Below are 16,772 nucleotides of genomic sequence, written 5' to 3'. Positions count from 1 at the left end.
CCGACTCTTAGTCCTGCCTGGGAGATTTAAAAAAAGAAATGGGGGGGGGGGAGAGAATCAACCTCCCAATAGCCAAACACCTACAGACTTTCCTATTACCCAATAATCCCAGACATGTCAGGGACTTTGGGCATGGAAGCTGTTAACAAGACAAACCGCCAAGGGTTTGAGGTAACTGGTGCCCACCTGTCCCAACCCCACTTCCAAGGCCGCTACATTAAGCATTGAACTCAGGCCCAGGGAAAGGCAGCAGGTGCCTGGCGGGCAAGGAAGAAGTCTCAGGTGCCAGGCCCACACTCTCCTTCCTGATCAGTATCACCAGCTCCTACCCGGGCTCCCCCCAAACATGTCAGGAAGGGCTGCGGAAAAAAGATGTCCCTTTAATAAAACGTTATCAACATATATCGTACACAAACTACAATGTATCATAATTACTTTTTTTTTCCTCTCATAATTCAGAACCAGACTACAAGGTAAGAAAAAACACAGAAACAGCTACAATGTTCCCAAGAATCCGCACAAGGTCTTTTTTCAGGCAGATGGTATCTCACAGAATATGATATACATGGGTCAGAAAGGGGAGGTAAGAAAACAAAGACCAGCTACAAGGGTGGGTGGGGCACGAGGACGGTGTAAATGTACAAAGAATTCAGTGTCTGGGGCAAGACACGGAGGTTGCCAGGGCGAGGCCAGGGCAGCCAAGTCACCCTCCTAGGAGGGGACAGCTCCACCATCAGGTTTGTAGGTTTTTGAAAATAAAAACAGGACCAGAGACAGCGTCTGTTTGGTTGCTGGTGCTCCCCCCACCCCCACAGCGATGCCGAAGTCTGTCCATCCAGTTCCAAGCAAATACAGAGCGATTCTAACCAATACCCATCTTTGAAAAATGACAAACAGGAGAAAAAAGAAAAAAAAAAAGAAAAAAAAAGAAAACCACTTCAGCCCGCCCTGCCTGTGCGCACTATGTGAGGATCTTAGGGACCAGAACGTGGAGGCCAGTTCCATGTCCCAGATCACAGCCATTCTGTGGGTGGGGCCTCTCCAACCCAGCCAGCAGGAGTCTTGCCAAGAGCGGTGGGGACCGAGGGCTGGAGGCCCCAGTGGCCGGGCACGAGGTCTGAAGAGGCAGCCATCCGGGAACAGTGTGTATGCTGGGTCACAGCGATGGTCTCTGTTAGGCGACAGCAGGTTGGGGGCTCTGGGCGCTATGGCCACAGGGGTGCCGGTGTGTTGTGATGGCCAGTCTCCTCGCCCAGTGCAAACCCCAAAGGCCCACGTGGAAATGGTGGACTCTTCCTTCTCCCCAGACAGCCTTTGAAAGGGACCACCGGTTGTAAACTGTCCAGTTTATTATTATTATTAGATGGCTACAAAGTCAGTGTGGCATCGCACACCTAGACTAGCTTTCTGGTGGTAGGACACATGGCAGGGCTTGCGGGTTTTTCTTCCCTTTTTTTTTTTGGCCTTTTTTTTCTTTTTCCTTTTTTTTGTTCCTTTTTTTTTTAAAGAAGAAAGCAAAGAGTGGGGTGGGTGTAGGGCTTGCTAGAAGCTTCCATTAAAAAAATTTTTTTCCCTAAAAGAAACCCCCCAAAAACAAATTAAAAATCCCAACAACGATAAAATCCCAAACAAACAAACGAACAAACAAAAAGTGTCATGTACAGAAAGGTCCTTTAGGGTGAGGAGAGGGTAGGATTTTTCTGATTGCTGACTTGAAATACATTTTTTGAGTTTTTGTCCTTCATGTTTTATGGAATAAAAAGTTTGGCCTTTTTATTGCATGAAACTAAAATTGGGAAAGGTGGGGGAGTGGATGGGAGGGGTGGAGGGGAGCAGGAGACACCCTCCCCCAGCTCCTGGTATCGACACCTCACTTCTTCTTGCATATTTCTGGCATCTTCTGCCTGCAATGCCGGCTCTCAGCGTCTTGGAGCGGGGGTCACACACTCATCGTCATGCTTGGAGAATACTGCGGGGAGAAGCAGGGTTGGGGGGCTGTCAGGTGGGGAGGGGAGGACAGGGTGAAGCCAAGGATGCAGGGGCTAGGTGACTCCTCTGGGACCAGTCTAAACTCTGGCCTCTAGTTCGTATTCCTTAGAGTCAAGTTTCTTAGGGAAACCAAGACAGTAGGGTACTGGAATTTATTGAGTCCAGGTTCCTGGAGGGTGCTGTGAACTAGCAACAGTCTGGGGTTCTCCGAAGCTGTTTTCATCAATGAATATGAACACAGAAATTCACCTGGCCCCTGTGCACCGAGGGCCCAGGAAATTCCTGCTTGCACGATCCCATGGGCCGGTGTTGCCTGACCAATTCAGCTCAGAGCTTTCCCAGCAGTTTCTGTTTATGGATGCTGAAGGCTTCCAGCCTTCACACAGCACCCGCACCCCCACCCCCGGAAGGACCAGGTGGCAGGAAAAGCAGTTCCAGGGTCCTCAGGCCTAAGGGAACTCCCGGGACCCAAATACTACAAGAGTCAGGGGCTCTGGGAACTTACATTGTCGTTCTGGAAGGAGTGGAGGAAGTTTCCTCCTAGCTCGCCGTCATCTCGGGGGGTGCCTGGAGGATTGCTAATGCCACTTATGTTGTTAGGAGAATTCTGTGGGAAGAGATGAGGAGGTGAGTCCGTGTCCCCAACAACCTGACCTAACAGAGAAGGTGATACTGAGGGAGGGGACAATAAGCATCACTCACTTTTGGAAGTCCATCTATGTCTCCTGATCCTAAAAGGGAAGAAGAGGCCAAGTCAGGGCATTCCTTTCTTTCCTTCCTTCAGGGTGTGTGTGTTGAGTATATGTAGGTACTGTTTTCATGTGTGTGTGTGTACACACGAGTACACACTGGAGGAGGTCAGAGATCATGTGCCCAGCTCTAGCTTTCTCGGGTCTCACTTATACACCTGTAGTAGAATATTTCAGGCTAGTTTGAAACTTGTGATCCTCCCGTCTCAGGTTCCTGCGTGCTATACTACAGTAACATGTGTCCCCATGCCTGGCCCGCTTAGTTGCTGGTCTGCGCTTCTGTGTGTGTTCTCCATCCTCTGAGGACCCTTTGCTTTCTGGCTCTGTACATGGGAGGTCACCTCAGTGTAGGCAGGAACATTTGCTCAGGACCTTCTAGGAGCCTAGTCATGACGAACACTGTCCCAAGGGACCCAGGAGCTGAGGCGGAGTGGAGCCATGTGTAGGTGCGGGCTTACCTAAGGATCCATTCATGTGGTGTGGCTCCATGCCGCCCATGCCTCCCATCGGGCCATCTGAGCCAGGACCCATTGGAAACTGTGGGGGAAGCAGAGGATGGTTAGAAGACCCAGGTCCTTTGCACTTCTGTCCTGCTTCCCTGAAAGGCTCAGGACTTGGGACCCAGCTGCTTAGAAGTACCACCAAGGATGCTCCAGGGTGGTGGTCTTCTTGTGCAGACTTAAGCACTGGGTGCCTGGGTGACTAGAACAGGTTCCTTGTCTTCACCCTGGGGATTGCCCAATGGAGGGACCTGGTTTTATTTATCAGTCAAACGAGCCAACTCAGGGGAAAGGACCCAGACCAAAGCCGCCAGGTTCCACACACAGCCAGCTAGCCGGTGTCTCAGACCTCCTCACAGTGTTTGGTTAGGGATCTGGTTCAGCAGCCATTACTGCACAGGAATGAATCTCGTCTGACTGCACAGGCCAGACCACATGACTGAAGATTGTCATCTGCATTGTACAGGTGAGAAAACTGAAGCAGAGCATAGCAAATGCTTTGCACAGATCTCCTGGGGCAGAGGAGAAGCTGAGAGTGGAGCAGGGCAGCCTATTATGGGCTGTCCCTCAGACATGGGACGTCTCAGGGGCAGCGGTGAAGAATCTACTCCACGCCATCCTGTCTGCAAGGCCACATCTCATGGTCCTGGGTTACCAAGGAGTCTAGCCTGAAGCCAGGACCTGTGATGCTGACTGGATAAGAAGTGACAGAGGGGGAACTGCTGGGTCACACCTGTGTCAGAGCCCCAGGAGAAGCAGCTCACAGCCATGCAGCAAGAGTGGCCAGCTGAGTTCTAAACACAGCCATAGACTGCAGGGAAATCAGAATGGGCTGCATGGAGGAGGTGGCAAAGCTTTAGCAGAAATGAATGGAACCTGGGCAGACAAAACAGATGGCAGAAGCCATTCCAGAATTGCTGTGTGGGCAACCGACCATGGTACAGGAGGCGGCATGGAGAGCTGATGTGTGCAGGGGCTGGGTATAAGTCACTCCCTTTACCAGGAACAGTGAAGCAGCCAAATTCATGCTAATTAACCCAAATGATACAAAGATGAAGGGGTGGTCACCTTATTAGGCTCCTAGGACATGGCTGTCCCAGACCAAAAATCATCCAAAGTTGCTAACATAATACATACATCACATACACAAACAAACACATGCCATTATTCTAACACAGATATGACCAATACATAAAAATAAATTTTGTTTTTTTGGTCATTTTTTTTACATACTGGGCATATGTAACACTGGCTACCCTTAAACTCAGGGACACGACTACCTAGGCCTCCCAAGCGCTGGATCAAAACTTACACTAACTCATCTGTCTCCAGATCAGGTAATTTTGTTATTATGTATTTCCACCTACTGCTTAATAACATACAAACATTCATACCTCATACAACTGATCCATTGTGTTTAGGGTTGGGGAACTCCAAATCAACTCTAGGACTCTTCCATCTCCCTGACCCTCAGCCCAGCAATGGTCAGTCTGTTTCGTTTCTATGGATTTGCCTATTCCAGACACGGCACCCCACGGCCTTCAGTGGCTAGTGTTAATCTCTTAGCACGTTTCCAAGGCTCCCTCATGTTCTTGCTCAAATATGTACTGTGTTTATTCTTATGGACCGAAGTCCAGGGCAGAACTCTGCCATATACATCTGTTCACCACAGACTCAGGGTGGTTTCACGCTCAGCTCCATGGCCAGGTGTTTCCAGTTCAGGGCACCTGAGTGGACATGCTGGGCCACACAGTCTCTCTGCCCTCCTTAGCAACTGCACCATGTGACATTCCTATCAGTGGCGGATGAGGGTTCCTTCTGCTACTTCAGCCTCAGCATCAGTCACTGCCAGGCTTCTGATCACAGCCATCCTCCTGTCCTGCTACCTCACCGTGTCTTAACCCACATTTCTTAACAGCGTCTTCATGTGCTTATGGAGAAACATCTATTAAGTTATTTGTCCCACTTTTAAATTAGGATGTCTGCTTATTACTGAGTTGTCAGAGTTCCTTCTATATTTTGAATTTCAATCTTTTATTGGGTATATTTCCTCCATTCTGTGGGTTTTGTATAACCTTCTCCTTGTCCCCTCTTGAGATGACTCAACACTAGTTGCCTTGAATTCCTGGGATCAAGTCATGTTCCTGCTTCAGCATCCAGCAGTTATATCTACGGGCACGCGCCAATGCACCTGGTTTAAATTGGGGGAGGGGTAATTTTTATTTTTAATTATGTGTATGGGTGTGTGTACACGTTTCTGTACATACACCTGTGGAGGTGAATGTGTGCATGTGCACATGGACACCAGGAAGTCATGGTGAGGAGTCTCTCACTGAGCCTGGAGCCTGACTGCGAACTCTGCTCTCTGCTCATCTGCTGGGAGTACAGACACGCGCATGGTCCAGCTTAACAAACAAACAAACAAACAAACAAACAAACAACAAAGCCCAGGTGTTCTGGGAGCCTGAACACATGCACAGCAAGCCCATCTCCCAGTGCTCAAGCCTGTTTCTCTGTGCTGGTGTGAGGGAGGCCACCTTGTCTGCGTGCCTGTGTGCCACCTGTCCCAGCTCCACCCCTTTAGTCTATGCTGGTTGACTTTCTAATACAGAAACACCGTTCCTTAAAACGACCGACCAGTTATCAGTAGCAGTTAGCATTTGGGTTGTCTGAAGAGATGTCATGTGTGAGGACACCGTATTTCCAACAATGTTTCTGTCTGACCTTCCATTCTACCACTGGGCTGTGACGGCCAGCACTCCTACACACTAGCACACACAGGACAGACGTCTGCTCAATTAAAGCTCTTTTTCACATGAGGATACTTTAACTTGTGAGATCCTAGTTGAATTCTTGTTTAACTTGGCTGCCCTTGACCATGGCATTTTCTAAGTTCTCCTGCAGCCTCATTTCTGAAAAACGAAGCCATTCTTTCTCTGGTGTGAGGTTAGCGTGGCCGTCCAGGTGAGCACACACACCTTCCTTTTCTCACCCTTCCTGACCAAACGCGGGTATCCTTCTTGTTTTTGTGTTTTGAGATGCGGTTCTCACTCTACAGCCCTGGCTGATCCCACACTTGTTACGTTGCCTATGCTGGCCTAGAACACATGGCAATCTTCCTGCCTCCCTGCCTCCTCGAGTGCTAGGATTTTAGGTGTGAGCCACCTTACCACCTTGTCTCATCTTAGAAACTGTGAGTTGTGGGGTGATGCTGTTTAGCTGGTTTGGTTTCTCTGTGTGACTCTGGCTTTCCTAGAACTCACTTTGTAGACCCAGCTGACCTCGCTCAGGTATCTGCATGCTCGTCTCCTGAGAGCTGGGATTAAAGGCAGGCACTGCCACCATACTCAGCAAAATATTGCGGTGTGTGGTTTTTTTGTTTTGATATTTGAGTTTTTTTGAGACAGGGTTTCTTTGCATAGCCCTTGGTGTCGTGGAACTCACTTTATAGACCTGCCTGCCTCTTCCTCTGTCTCCGAGTGTGGGGACTAAAGGCAGGCACTGCCACTGCCCAGCAAAAATACTGAGTTTTTAAAGGCAGCGCTTAACAACTTTTCTGTGGTTGCCAGAGATGAGACTGTCACTTTACAGGCATCCAACAGAGGCATCCTATTATTTGGGAAGAAAGTGTGTACGGGGGGTGAGGGGGGAGAGGGAGGCTGAGACAGGGTTTTCTGTGAGTAAATCAGATTAGCCTCGAACAGAGTTCCACCTGCCTCCACCTCTCAACTGCTGGGTTTAAAGGTATGTGCCACCATGCCCAGCTGGTATCTCCATTCATTTCTTTCCTCCTTCCCTCCCTTCTTTTTACTTTTTGAGGTATGGTTTCTTTGTGTAACAGCTCTGGTTGTCCTGGTTCCTCTGTGGAGCAGGCTGACCTCGAACTCACAGAGATTCACCTGCCTCTGCCTCCCAAGTGCTGAGATTAAAGACATGAGCCACCACCACCTAGCTGGTATTCTCTATTTCTATGAAGTAAAATTTGCATGACGTTCTTTTATAAAGCTACAAATGACCTGAACGGCAGCATCGTGAAGGCACAGGAGTAAGGGCTGCCTCCCTTCACTGGTGAGGTTTCATGGATCTTCCATGAGTGATACTAAAGCTGTTTGCTGGACATGCAGATCAATGAACAAACTCAAGCTGGATTTAATAAGGAAACAGTTCTGCTTTCTGCAGTTCCATTAAAAGCCTCATGGAAATCAAGATAATGTAGAATTTCAGCTCTTAAATTAACAGAGCTACCAGGAGTTGTCTTTTGTTTTGTTTTCTTGGTGGTGTTGGGGATGGAACCCAGGGTCTCCTGCATTTGAGGCAGCGGCTCTAACCCTGAGCTGCACACTCGGTATGCAGTCTTGTATTACAACGATCTGCAGTGTCACTGGCGTACTGTGAAGAACACAGCTGTGCCCAAGGGCTGGGACATCTAAAGTTATCAAAAATCCCTTCCCTTTGGTTTACACATAGGACTTTGTTTCAACCACTAGATCTGAACACACCTGTGTCATTTACAGTGCAATCAGGGAATGGGGTGATGGCTGTGCTCACTCAAGTGTACGCTCATGGTAACTTGGGGGTCACTGTTTTTGACTGGACACCTGAATCACTCCAAAGAAGAAATAGAGCTCTCGGTTCAGAAGGAACCTTAGGGAGAGTGAGCTTCTCCACCCCTCCCTGACCACCCAGAAGTCTACACACAGTGTAATGCTCTTGAATGTCCTCATCAAGTTCTGTGCCTTTAAACCTGTCAAAAGAATGAGGGTTATTTAGCTTTCTCTTTTGTGCTGTCTGGCTCACACTGGAGCTGGCATTGTCACGGTTCGTAGTTTCAATGACCTCAGCTCTTAAGCACATGGTCACAGTATTCACAGTGGCAAAGGCAAACCCAGTACCACCTTAATGCAAACTGGAGAGTGAACTGCAGTAGCAGGGAGAGAGGGGCCGTGCCCTGGCGCCACAGCCCTTAGGAAAACACAGCCCGAGTGATGCCCATCGGCATCCACAGGCTGGGAAAATACAATGACGGTGACTGCAGGTGACAGATGATCTAAGCCGTGTCCATCTGACTCAACCACAGTGGTTTCCACCGTGCAGTGGGCCTCTGTGTGGTACTCTTTCCACTCAACCATCACCACTCACCGCTCACGTTATGACACAGGACTTATGCCTGGGGTATCTCAGCATACAGAGCTTTTACTACTAATATCTAGATGGATGAATCACAACCCCAGTGAGGAGCAACAAGGCTAGTGGGTGGGAGGGAGGCCTGTATAATAGAGACTTCCCTATATTTATTCAACACATGGCCCTGGCTAAGGAAACAGGCCAAAGAGCATGACCTCTGGAGGGCTGCTGGGGAGATGGAATGTATTCAGTACCTAGTGTTGGTGGCACAGCCCAGGAGGAGGGCACGTGCTTACTGTGCACAAGGTCCTAGACTCGTTCCTCATCAACAAACAGACAGACAAATGTGTGCTGTCTTCAGTGCAGGGCAGCCTGTACATGGAAATCGGACACCTGAGGTGATTCCTGTATTATCTTGGGCATTGGGCAGGGCACCCCAGAACCCACACTAGACCAGCTCATCTCCTCCTTCCAGAGGTGAGTGGGACGATGACCTGTCTGTACAGCAGTCCCACATAGCATGCTTAGGGAAGGTGGCACTGGGGACAGGCACACGAGAAGCAGGGCAGGTGGAATTCTGGATGAGAAGACGCAGAGTAGAGGCAAGCAGCTGCCATGTAGGCACTGACTGGGTGAGGCGGGTCCCCAAGACACACCTCAGGTTTCCCCCTCAGCTATAATGCTCAAGAGACAGGGAAGATGGGAGACAGAACTCCAAGGTGGCACAGCCAGTCAGGAGAATGGGGACTAAGTCAGAGCGCCCTGCAGCCTGGTGCTTTCCCTTGCCAGAATCCTCACACCTGACCAGAGGGTGAACCCTGGCCCCTCCCCATCTCCACTAGTGATAAGATGAGGACTGACTTGCCCAAGAGGTAATCACTTTTCTGATGGTTTATTTTATTCATCTTTGGTAACAAATGGCTGAAATCAATTACACTTGCTTTCCCCTCAGCTGATGAAGTTAATTATGATTTGTTATGGTATCTGGTATGGAAATGAGCAGAAAGCAGACTCACGTTGGACCGGCTGCCTCCAGGCGGCACAGGATTAATCATTGTGTAGATGTTGTCACTGGAATTTGTTGAATCTGTAGAATAGTGGAAACCGTATAGTTGAAGTGATTAATTCATTTCTTAATTAAAACAAACTCGTGGCACTTGAACTCATTCTTTGGTATTTTATCACCTAAAATTTCTTCTAAGTATCACCATCTTCTGGGTAATTTGTATTTAATGAAGATTCACCAAGTTTTTAATCACAGAAAATTCAACTGTGAAAACCACTCAACCACAAACCCAAGAATTTCAGGGTATCTGGGTAGCAGGGCAGGTATAGCACAGGGGACTTCAGATTCGTTCCACAGGCCTAGCAAGGACACAAGGACATACCTGTGCTCTCGCTCAGCTCCACCCAGGGAAAGAAAATGCAGCAAGTTACCCAGAACCACTCTGCTAGGCTGAGGGGTAGGAAGGAGACAGGGATGGGGCTGGGGACGCATTAACATACGGAGTGGGTTAACGTGACCCAGTCTGAATGTAGGTCACGCCGCTCATCAATGCTGCAGAGGGGGAGCTGGAGCGGGAGCCGGCTGTGGCTGCAGTCAGCTCCACCCCTGCAGCTGAGCAGATTTCCTTTATAGGGAGCTGGAAGGGGAGGCTCCGGCCACTCCCCGCCCAGCCAGGAAAGTCTCCTCAGGAAATAAGTTAGCAGTGCTCTCTCAGGAGCAGAAATTCTCCCTCTATTTTGGGCTGGGTAGGGGATGTGTGCTGCACACTCCTTCCGGCTCACTGCAGTGCTATTCTTAGCGAGTAGACAGATAATTGTGACTGTGTGTGTGTGCATGTGTGCACCTGCCCTCGCGGGCACATGCCCTCTCCAGATGAAAGAAACAGGGAAAGGAGATCTCTTACACAGAGGACCAGAAAGAAGTCTAGAGATCTGGAACTTCATGGGGAATGTGTGTGTGCCCCAAGTTGCGGGGGGCCCCAAAGACCCTTTCTGGGTCATCTAGGGTAAAGAAACCTTGTTGTTTCTGACCTTGGCTCAGCCTTGGCCTTGTTCTTCACTAAGCAGTGTAAGGGAGCACAAGGTGGATCACCCGACAGAGGCCACACCATGGGTTAGTGATGTCAAAGGGCGCAGGGCCCTTAAATCCCATCCCTAGATGTCAGTGCCTGACAGAGGATACACTGCTCAGAAAGCAGTGGCTGAAAGATCGGCTCTGCAACAGAGCCCTCAGGCCATGGCACCCCACTCCCACTGGGCTTTTCTTTCCCCTCAAGGTATCTTACCCGCAGGACTAGGCATGATGGGGGTTCCTGGAGGGCCGCCACCACCAGGGGGTCCCTGAGATGAGATAAAAGCTGTCATCAGTAATCTGTGGTGATAAGAGCTTGGGAGGCTGCTATGCTACCTACCAGTGCCCAGGCAAGCCTGGCACCTTCCAGGGCTGAGCATGTGTCTCTAGAACTCAGAACTGGAGCATGCAAGCCTGAAGGAAGCTGGACTTACACATCCTCCTCTCAAGTCAAGAGGCACCAGTGGAGGGTGAACACATAGTTACTAGTGAAAGCCAGAGGCACTATGGGAGTAATCTGCTGGGCAGCCGCTCAGAAGGAGACCCCTTCTGGGTCAGCTCTGGAGAAATTTGGACCACTCCGGGCCTGTACAAGTACCTAAACACTGATAGCGAAAGCCCTGGCAATTTGGATCTTGGGCTCTCCTGCCGGGCAGTAGTTGGTCATTGGCACTAGGTAGTCAAAACCCGCAGCTGCACTTACCACATAGGTACCGGGTGAGGAGGAGGAGTACGGGATCTGGAAAGAAGATTGAGGAGCCATGTATTGGGGCTGCCTTCCCTGGCAGACAAGTATTGTGCCCTTTCACTTCCAAACCCACTCTTATGAGAGGCATGGGGCCCCAGTTAATTAGTAACCCGGCAAGTTTCCGGAAGCAGTCTGAGACAGGAGTGAGGCCACAATGCAGTGGTCCTGGGGATTGGCCTTGTTTTCCAATAGGTCAGGACAGTTCCAGGAGACCTTCCTTTTGGGAGGGTGGAAGAGAGCAACACCCACACCCACCCCTCTTCCCAGCTTGTCTGCACTGAGCCTTCAATCATCTGCCTCAGTGTTAAAACCAAAATCCTCTTCCCTCAACAAATGATGCACCTGAAGCCCAGGCTCTCAGCTAGTACCCATGAGCTTCTGCAGGGCAGGACCACCTTCGAGGATCCCAGCACACTGCCCAAGGGCTCCACCCACAGGTGCCTTCTTCTCAGAGGCATAAGGTGGAATCCCCCTGTACTTCTCCATCCTGACACCTTCCTGGAGACAGGATTTACCCTGTGCCCAGAACCTCTTCCTGGATAACGGTGCCCCACCAGACCTGGATACTCACTGAGTTAGCACTGTTGGGATTGGGCCAGGGTCTGCCAGCTCCTGGGCCCCTGAGAGAAGGAGAGACGGAAACAATCAAAGTGATGCTAGAGACTCTACAGATGGAGCCAGCAGGGGCAGAGGAGCAGGCTGACATCAGCGCAGAAGTCCCAGAGGCCACCTGACTCTGGGGTGGTGACAGGTAGCCCCATGGCTGGAGACTCACACACTCCTTCACACTTTATGTAAAACTTGTAAATTACATATTTATAAAATGATATATAAAGTCTTTCTGCTTTTCCCTAGAAAGATAGGCCCCAGATTCTCATACAAGCACTAGAGATGAGGGGTTAAATCTTAGATCAGCCATTGAAGCTGTGCAAGCCTGAGGAAGTCATTCTACCTCTCTGTGCCTCAGTGACGTCACAGGCGGGGAATAACCACGCCTTGCAGGTGTAGCCTGAAGATAATGAGTATGCCCAACAGTGCGCCTGGCACACGACACTGTGTAAGGCAGAGTTTTCATCCTAAGGATGAGGAAACTGAGGTCCTGAGAGGCACCAGTGACTCTTAGGAGTCTTCTGGGGTTCCAACATGAGTGGGGAGGCCATAGGCCCTGAGGCACTGGCCAGGGCCTTTTTGCCTTACATGTTAATCCCAGGCATGGCGGGGCCGAGGGAGTTGGGTGGTGGTCTCATGCCGCTGCCGTAATTCTGCAACGATAACCAAGGGTCAGTCTATGAGAAGGAGAAGGGGAACCGGGGAGGGGAGACAAACACAGAATATAAGGGAGAGGGTTAGTCTGTGAAGACAACCTGATGAGAAAAAAAATCATATATTCTTTCAGAAAGGATGGGGATCAAGTGACAGGGACCACAATGACAACAAGCCAGCACAGAGGGACAGTCACGACAGTCAATGCGTTTTCAGGGGGTGCGGGGGGGGGGGTGTTCAACATGTTATTCCCTAAAAAGGGTTTGTTCAGTAAGCTGCTGTTTGCCCCTTCCCACAGCTCAGCAGGTAGAAGGGCTGACTCGGTACCAGGTCCACCGCTGATTGGTGACAGGGGCCACGTGGACTCTGAGGGAGATGACAACAGAGGACCTCAGCCACCATTCCACTAACCTCAAGATACTCAACACTCTTCCCCCACATGACCATCCCTCCCATCCTGCTAGACTCTAAGGGCCTTCTTACATCAGGACACTGTCTCCATGGCTACACCCTAACTCTACAACCCAAGGTGTTCAATGGCTAACACAGAAACTGCCAGAGAAGAGAACAACCTGCACCAACTATACGCTTGGGCACCGCCCTTGCCCGGCATCTAGGAGAAGTAGGCTAGCGGGATGCCGACGACAGAGCAAACCCTATTGCTGTGCACACAACCCTCTTACTGAGTCTGCTCTGTCCTCGGCATAATACTCTGAAGCTAGTTCCCCTTACAAACGAAGAGGCTGGAGGGCTAAGAGTGAGCGGCTGGCCAGAATCAGCTAGCAAATGGCAGGCCAGGTTCTCACCCATAAGCCTCCTGGATCTCTCCCAAAACCTCTGACAGAAGGAGGCAAAGCCAGGGGACAGTGTTGGGTCAGACAAGCATAGAGGTTAACACTGGGCTGAAAACAGGTCTTCCCAAAGGACTGTCTCCCAAACGTCACGACGGAGGAGCCTGTCTTCTGCTCGGTCACCCACTGAGGTTGTGAGTACGGAAGATACAGACACTGATACCCAGATGCCTGGCAAGGAGTGGGGTCTACAGGGAGGGCAGGCTGCAGCCAGTTTACACAGAGCCTCACTCCCCAGGCCTGCGCTGGGCAGATACCCTGCACGGTATGCGGAGTCCACAGGCAACTGCATAAATGACAGCTCTCACTACGGAGGACAAAGCTGTGACGTGTGTCTTATGTGCACATGGAGGCTCAGCAGCCACGGTGGCTCCCCCGGAGATTATTGAAGTGAGGCACCGAAGGGGCAGAATGGCCGCATGCTAAGCCAGAACAGCGGCCTGTGCCAGGCTCTGCCAGGACCACAGCCCTGTTTTGTCTACAAAATAGCAACAAGGAGCTCAGGTGCCTCTAGCTTTACAGGGAGCCATGCTGATTGCCAAGTGATGGGGTCTGAGGTGTCTGTAGAGTCAAAGGGTGCGTGGTGACTTGAGATCACAGCAGCTGACCCACCATTACCCTCAATGTGGCTGTGGAATGTTTCTACCCCTATTCTGCCCCTCACAGGAAGCTAGTGCACTATGGTCTGTGAGAATTGGTCCATGAGAAAGATCTTCCAGGTGCCAGAGCTACACACCTGCTTTTCTCCCCAGAAAAGGCAAGTTCGTGCTCCAGGGCTAACCGAGGCCAGGATGTTACTACAGCACAAAGCTTGGGCCAAAAGGCTATTCAGATAGACATGCAGCATGCTGCCTATGGTGGTTTGAGAGAAAATGGCCCTCAAAGGGAGTAGCACTATTAGGGGGTGTGGCCTTGCTGGAGGAAGTGTGTTACTGCAGCACAGGCTTTGAGGTCTCTTTTTCTCAAGCTTCCCTCATTGTGACTGTCAATCAACTTTGCATTGCCTGCAAGAGGTAGCACTCAGCTCCAACAAGCTGCTATGCTCCCCTTCATGACGATAATAGACTGAACCCCTGAAACTATAAGCGAGCCACCCTCAATTAAATGTTTTCTTTATAAGAGTTGCTGTGGTCATGATGTCTCTCCCCAGCAATAGAAACCCCAAGAAACTGCCCCAGATAGGAGAGGGAGAGGATTCCAAGCCTACCAAGCCTACTCAGCTTGCTAACAAGGTGGCACCCTGCACTGAGCTATGGCAAGTCTTCCTCCTATAGGGGCACATCCCAAAGGGTCACTCCATACCTCCCACTTTCCAGTTGACAATCTAGAGACTCAGAAAGGCCAGACACTTGCCCACCGAGTAAGGCAGGACCAGAAGCTGAGCTGAAACCTGGCTTGGAGACTAAGTCCACATGGGGCTGGAAGATCAGTATCTAGGTTCTGGATCTGCTGGAGATGACTAGGCACTAAACAGGAGCTGACCATCTACCCTCCTCAGCACTGCTCCATGGTGACGGGGAGGACACGGGCACAAGGCCTCCCTCCCTTCCTGGCTCCTAGCCGGTGCACAGCAGCACCTGTCCCACAGCTCTGCTGGACTAGTGTGACGTGGGAGACATGACTGGTGACTCTCTGTAGTTCCCTCAGGGGGTGACTTTCGCCTGTCAAATGCACTATCAAATGCACCATCGTTAGATTCATCTGCAGAGGAACCTGGAGCTATGCAGGCAGTTTTCTGGGTGGTGGGGGGAGGGGAGGGAGAGGCAGACCTAATCTGCTTTAAGCCAGGGTGCCTAGCAAGAGGAGGCTCCCCAGCCTCACTCCCTCTTACTTAGCTGGGGTGCTCGGCACAAGATTAAGTTGCCCTTCTGAAGCTCTGAGCGTGAGTCAGCCTTGGGTCTAGGGCCCCAGGAGATTCAGTTTCTCCAGGTATCACAGGACTGTCCCTGGAGAATCAAGAATATGCTCTGTCTGAACTTGTTAAAACACAGACGAACTAGGATTGCGGTCTGAGTCTAGCTCTGGCCGAAACATCGGAACTGCTACGGCAGTAGCCTGGGGTTGGCTGGTGCCCTGAGTCTCCAAGGGTCTTGAACCTGTTTCACCACGTCTGACCAAAACCCTGAAAGACAGAGCTTTGTCTAACAACTCACTCTCCAGATCTCGGACAATAGGGCACTCACTATCTCACATTAACATATGTGATTTTGAGATGGAACTGGATTAGACTGAAGTACTGCCTCTTTCCAGATGGTAATTTTGCATGCTAAAAACCATCATGGGCCCTGGAGGAAAGGGACTGGATGATGCCTGTCTGCTCATTCCTTTGAGCTGAGATAGGATACATGATCAAAAGCCACTCTACCTGGTATTGAAACCTATAAAATAGCCCCCGACCATGCTATATTGGTTTCCCATCTCCTTCTGAAAATTCTCGAGGGGTCACTGGCCAAATGCATTCTCTCGGGATTATACAAGGTGTCCTACCTCTATGTCTAGCCTCAGCACAGCTCATACAGTGGTGCTAATTATGCTGCCGGACCCTGATGGCCCAGGTCAGAAGGCAGAGTGCAGAAAGATAGCAGTGTTCATGGCCACTCTTGCCCTGCCTCACACGGTGTCAAACTCCTGACTCTGAAGAGAGTAGTTTCTCCCAGTACTAAGTTTATGGCCAGTCTCTCTTATCCATTACCGTGCCTGGGCAGTAGCCTCAGCGGCCAGGGAATAAGAAAAGTACCAGGGGAAAAAGAGAGTCCGCCCTCTCTAGTTCAAAGCCTTGACAGGTGGTGGTTTGAAAGAGAAAGGTCCCCTAGGTTCATGTTTGATTGTGTGGTTCTCAGTTAGTGGAACTATTTGGAAGGACTAGGAGATGTGGCCTTGTTGGAGTAGGAACATCTTGTTGAGAAGGTGTGGCACAGCATGGGCACACAGCAGGATCAGTCTCTCTGTCTCTCTCTCTGCCTGTAACCTGCAGATCAGATGTGAGCTATCAGCTACTGCTCTAGTATCATACTTGCCTGCCCACCTCCAGACTCACCACCATGATGACATGGACTAACCCTCTGAAACTGTAAGCCAGCCCCAAGTAGATGCTTGCCTTTTTACGTTGCCTTGATCATGATGTTTCTTCACAATAATAGAACAGTAACTAAGACAGGGTCTAAAAAGTCTCTGATATATCCTAGATGACCCTGGCCTAACACTAAATCAACATCAGGGCTTCATGTCTCAGAGTAAGTTGGTATGGGGATTCCGGGCTGCTCAAGAGAGATTTGGCTTGGGGATTTATTCTTACACACTACCCAGCATGCTCTAGGCATGAACAAAGGACCTTTAGGCCTGTACACTGACGTGGCCAGGCAAGAGGTCAAGGGATCTCAGACTCTGGGACCCTGTCTCTTCGTGAAAGTGTGCTAGACTTACACAGTGTGACACTCTGGAGCCAGGAAAGAGACTTCTGGAATAGTTAGT

At 50.3% G+C, this 16,772-nt stretch overlaps 1 protein-coding gene across 4 annotated transcripts in view; it reads right to left on the bottom strand.

The window, feature by feature from the left end:
- Nucleotides 1–360: 360 nt before the first annotated feature.
- Nucleotides 361–16,772, bottom strand: part of Ssbp3 (single stranded DNA binding protein 3) — a 142,295-nt gene continuing 125,883 nt past the window's right edge. For 2 of the 4 annotated variants that reach the window (XM_026781887.1, XM_026781888.1), the window contains 9 exons: nucleotides 12,385–12,473; nucleotides 11,759–11,807; nucleotides 11,143–11,178; nucleotides 10,654–10,708; nucleotides 9,379–9,449; nucleotides 3,197–3,275; nucleotides 2,692–2,720; nucleotides 2,495–2,596; nucleotides 361–1,969 (listed from right to left, as the gene is read on the bottom strand). In XM_026781887.1, coding sequence (XP_026637688.1) covers nucleotides 1,940–1,969; nucleotides 2,495–2,596; nucleotides 2,692–2,720; nucleotides 3,197–3,275; nucleotides 9,379–9,449; nucleotides 10,654–10,708; nucleotides 11,143–11,178; nucleotides 11,759–11,807; nucleotides 12,385–12,473 — 540 coding nt within the window. In that variant the 3' untranslated portion in view covers nucleotides 361–1,939. The remainder of the gene's footprint in view (nucleotides 1,970–2,494; nucleotides 2,597–2,691; nucleotides 2,721–3,196; nucleotides 3,276–9,378; nucleotides 9,450–10,653; nucleotides 10,709–11,142; nucleotides 11,179–11,758; nucleotides 11,808–12,384; nucleotides 12,474–16,772) is intronic. The other 2 variants (XM_005353509.2, XM_005353512.3) reach the window with 1 other exon arrangement.

Source organism: Microtus ochrogaster, chromosome 10 (assembly GCF_000317375.1).
Source record: "Microtus ochrogaster isolate Prairie Vole_2 chromosome 10, MicOch1.0, whole genome shotgun sequence".
NCBI classification, from domain to species: Eukaryota; Metazoa; Chordata; class Mammalia; order Rodentia; family Cricetidae; genus Microtus; species Microtus ochrogaster.
This window is presented reverse-complemented; position numbering and strand designations above follow the sequence as displayed.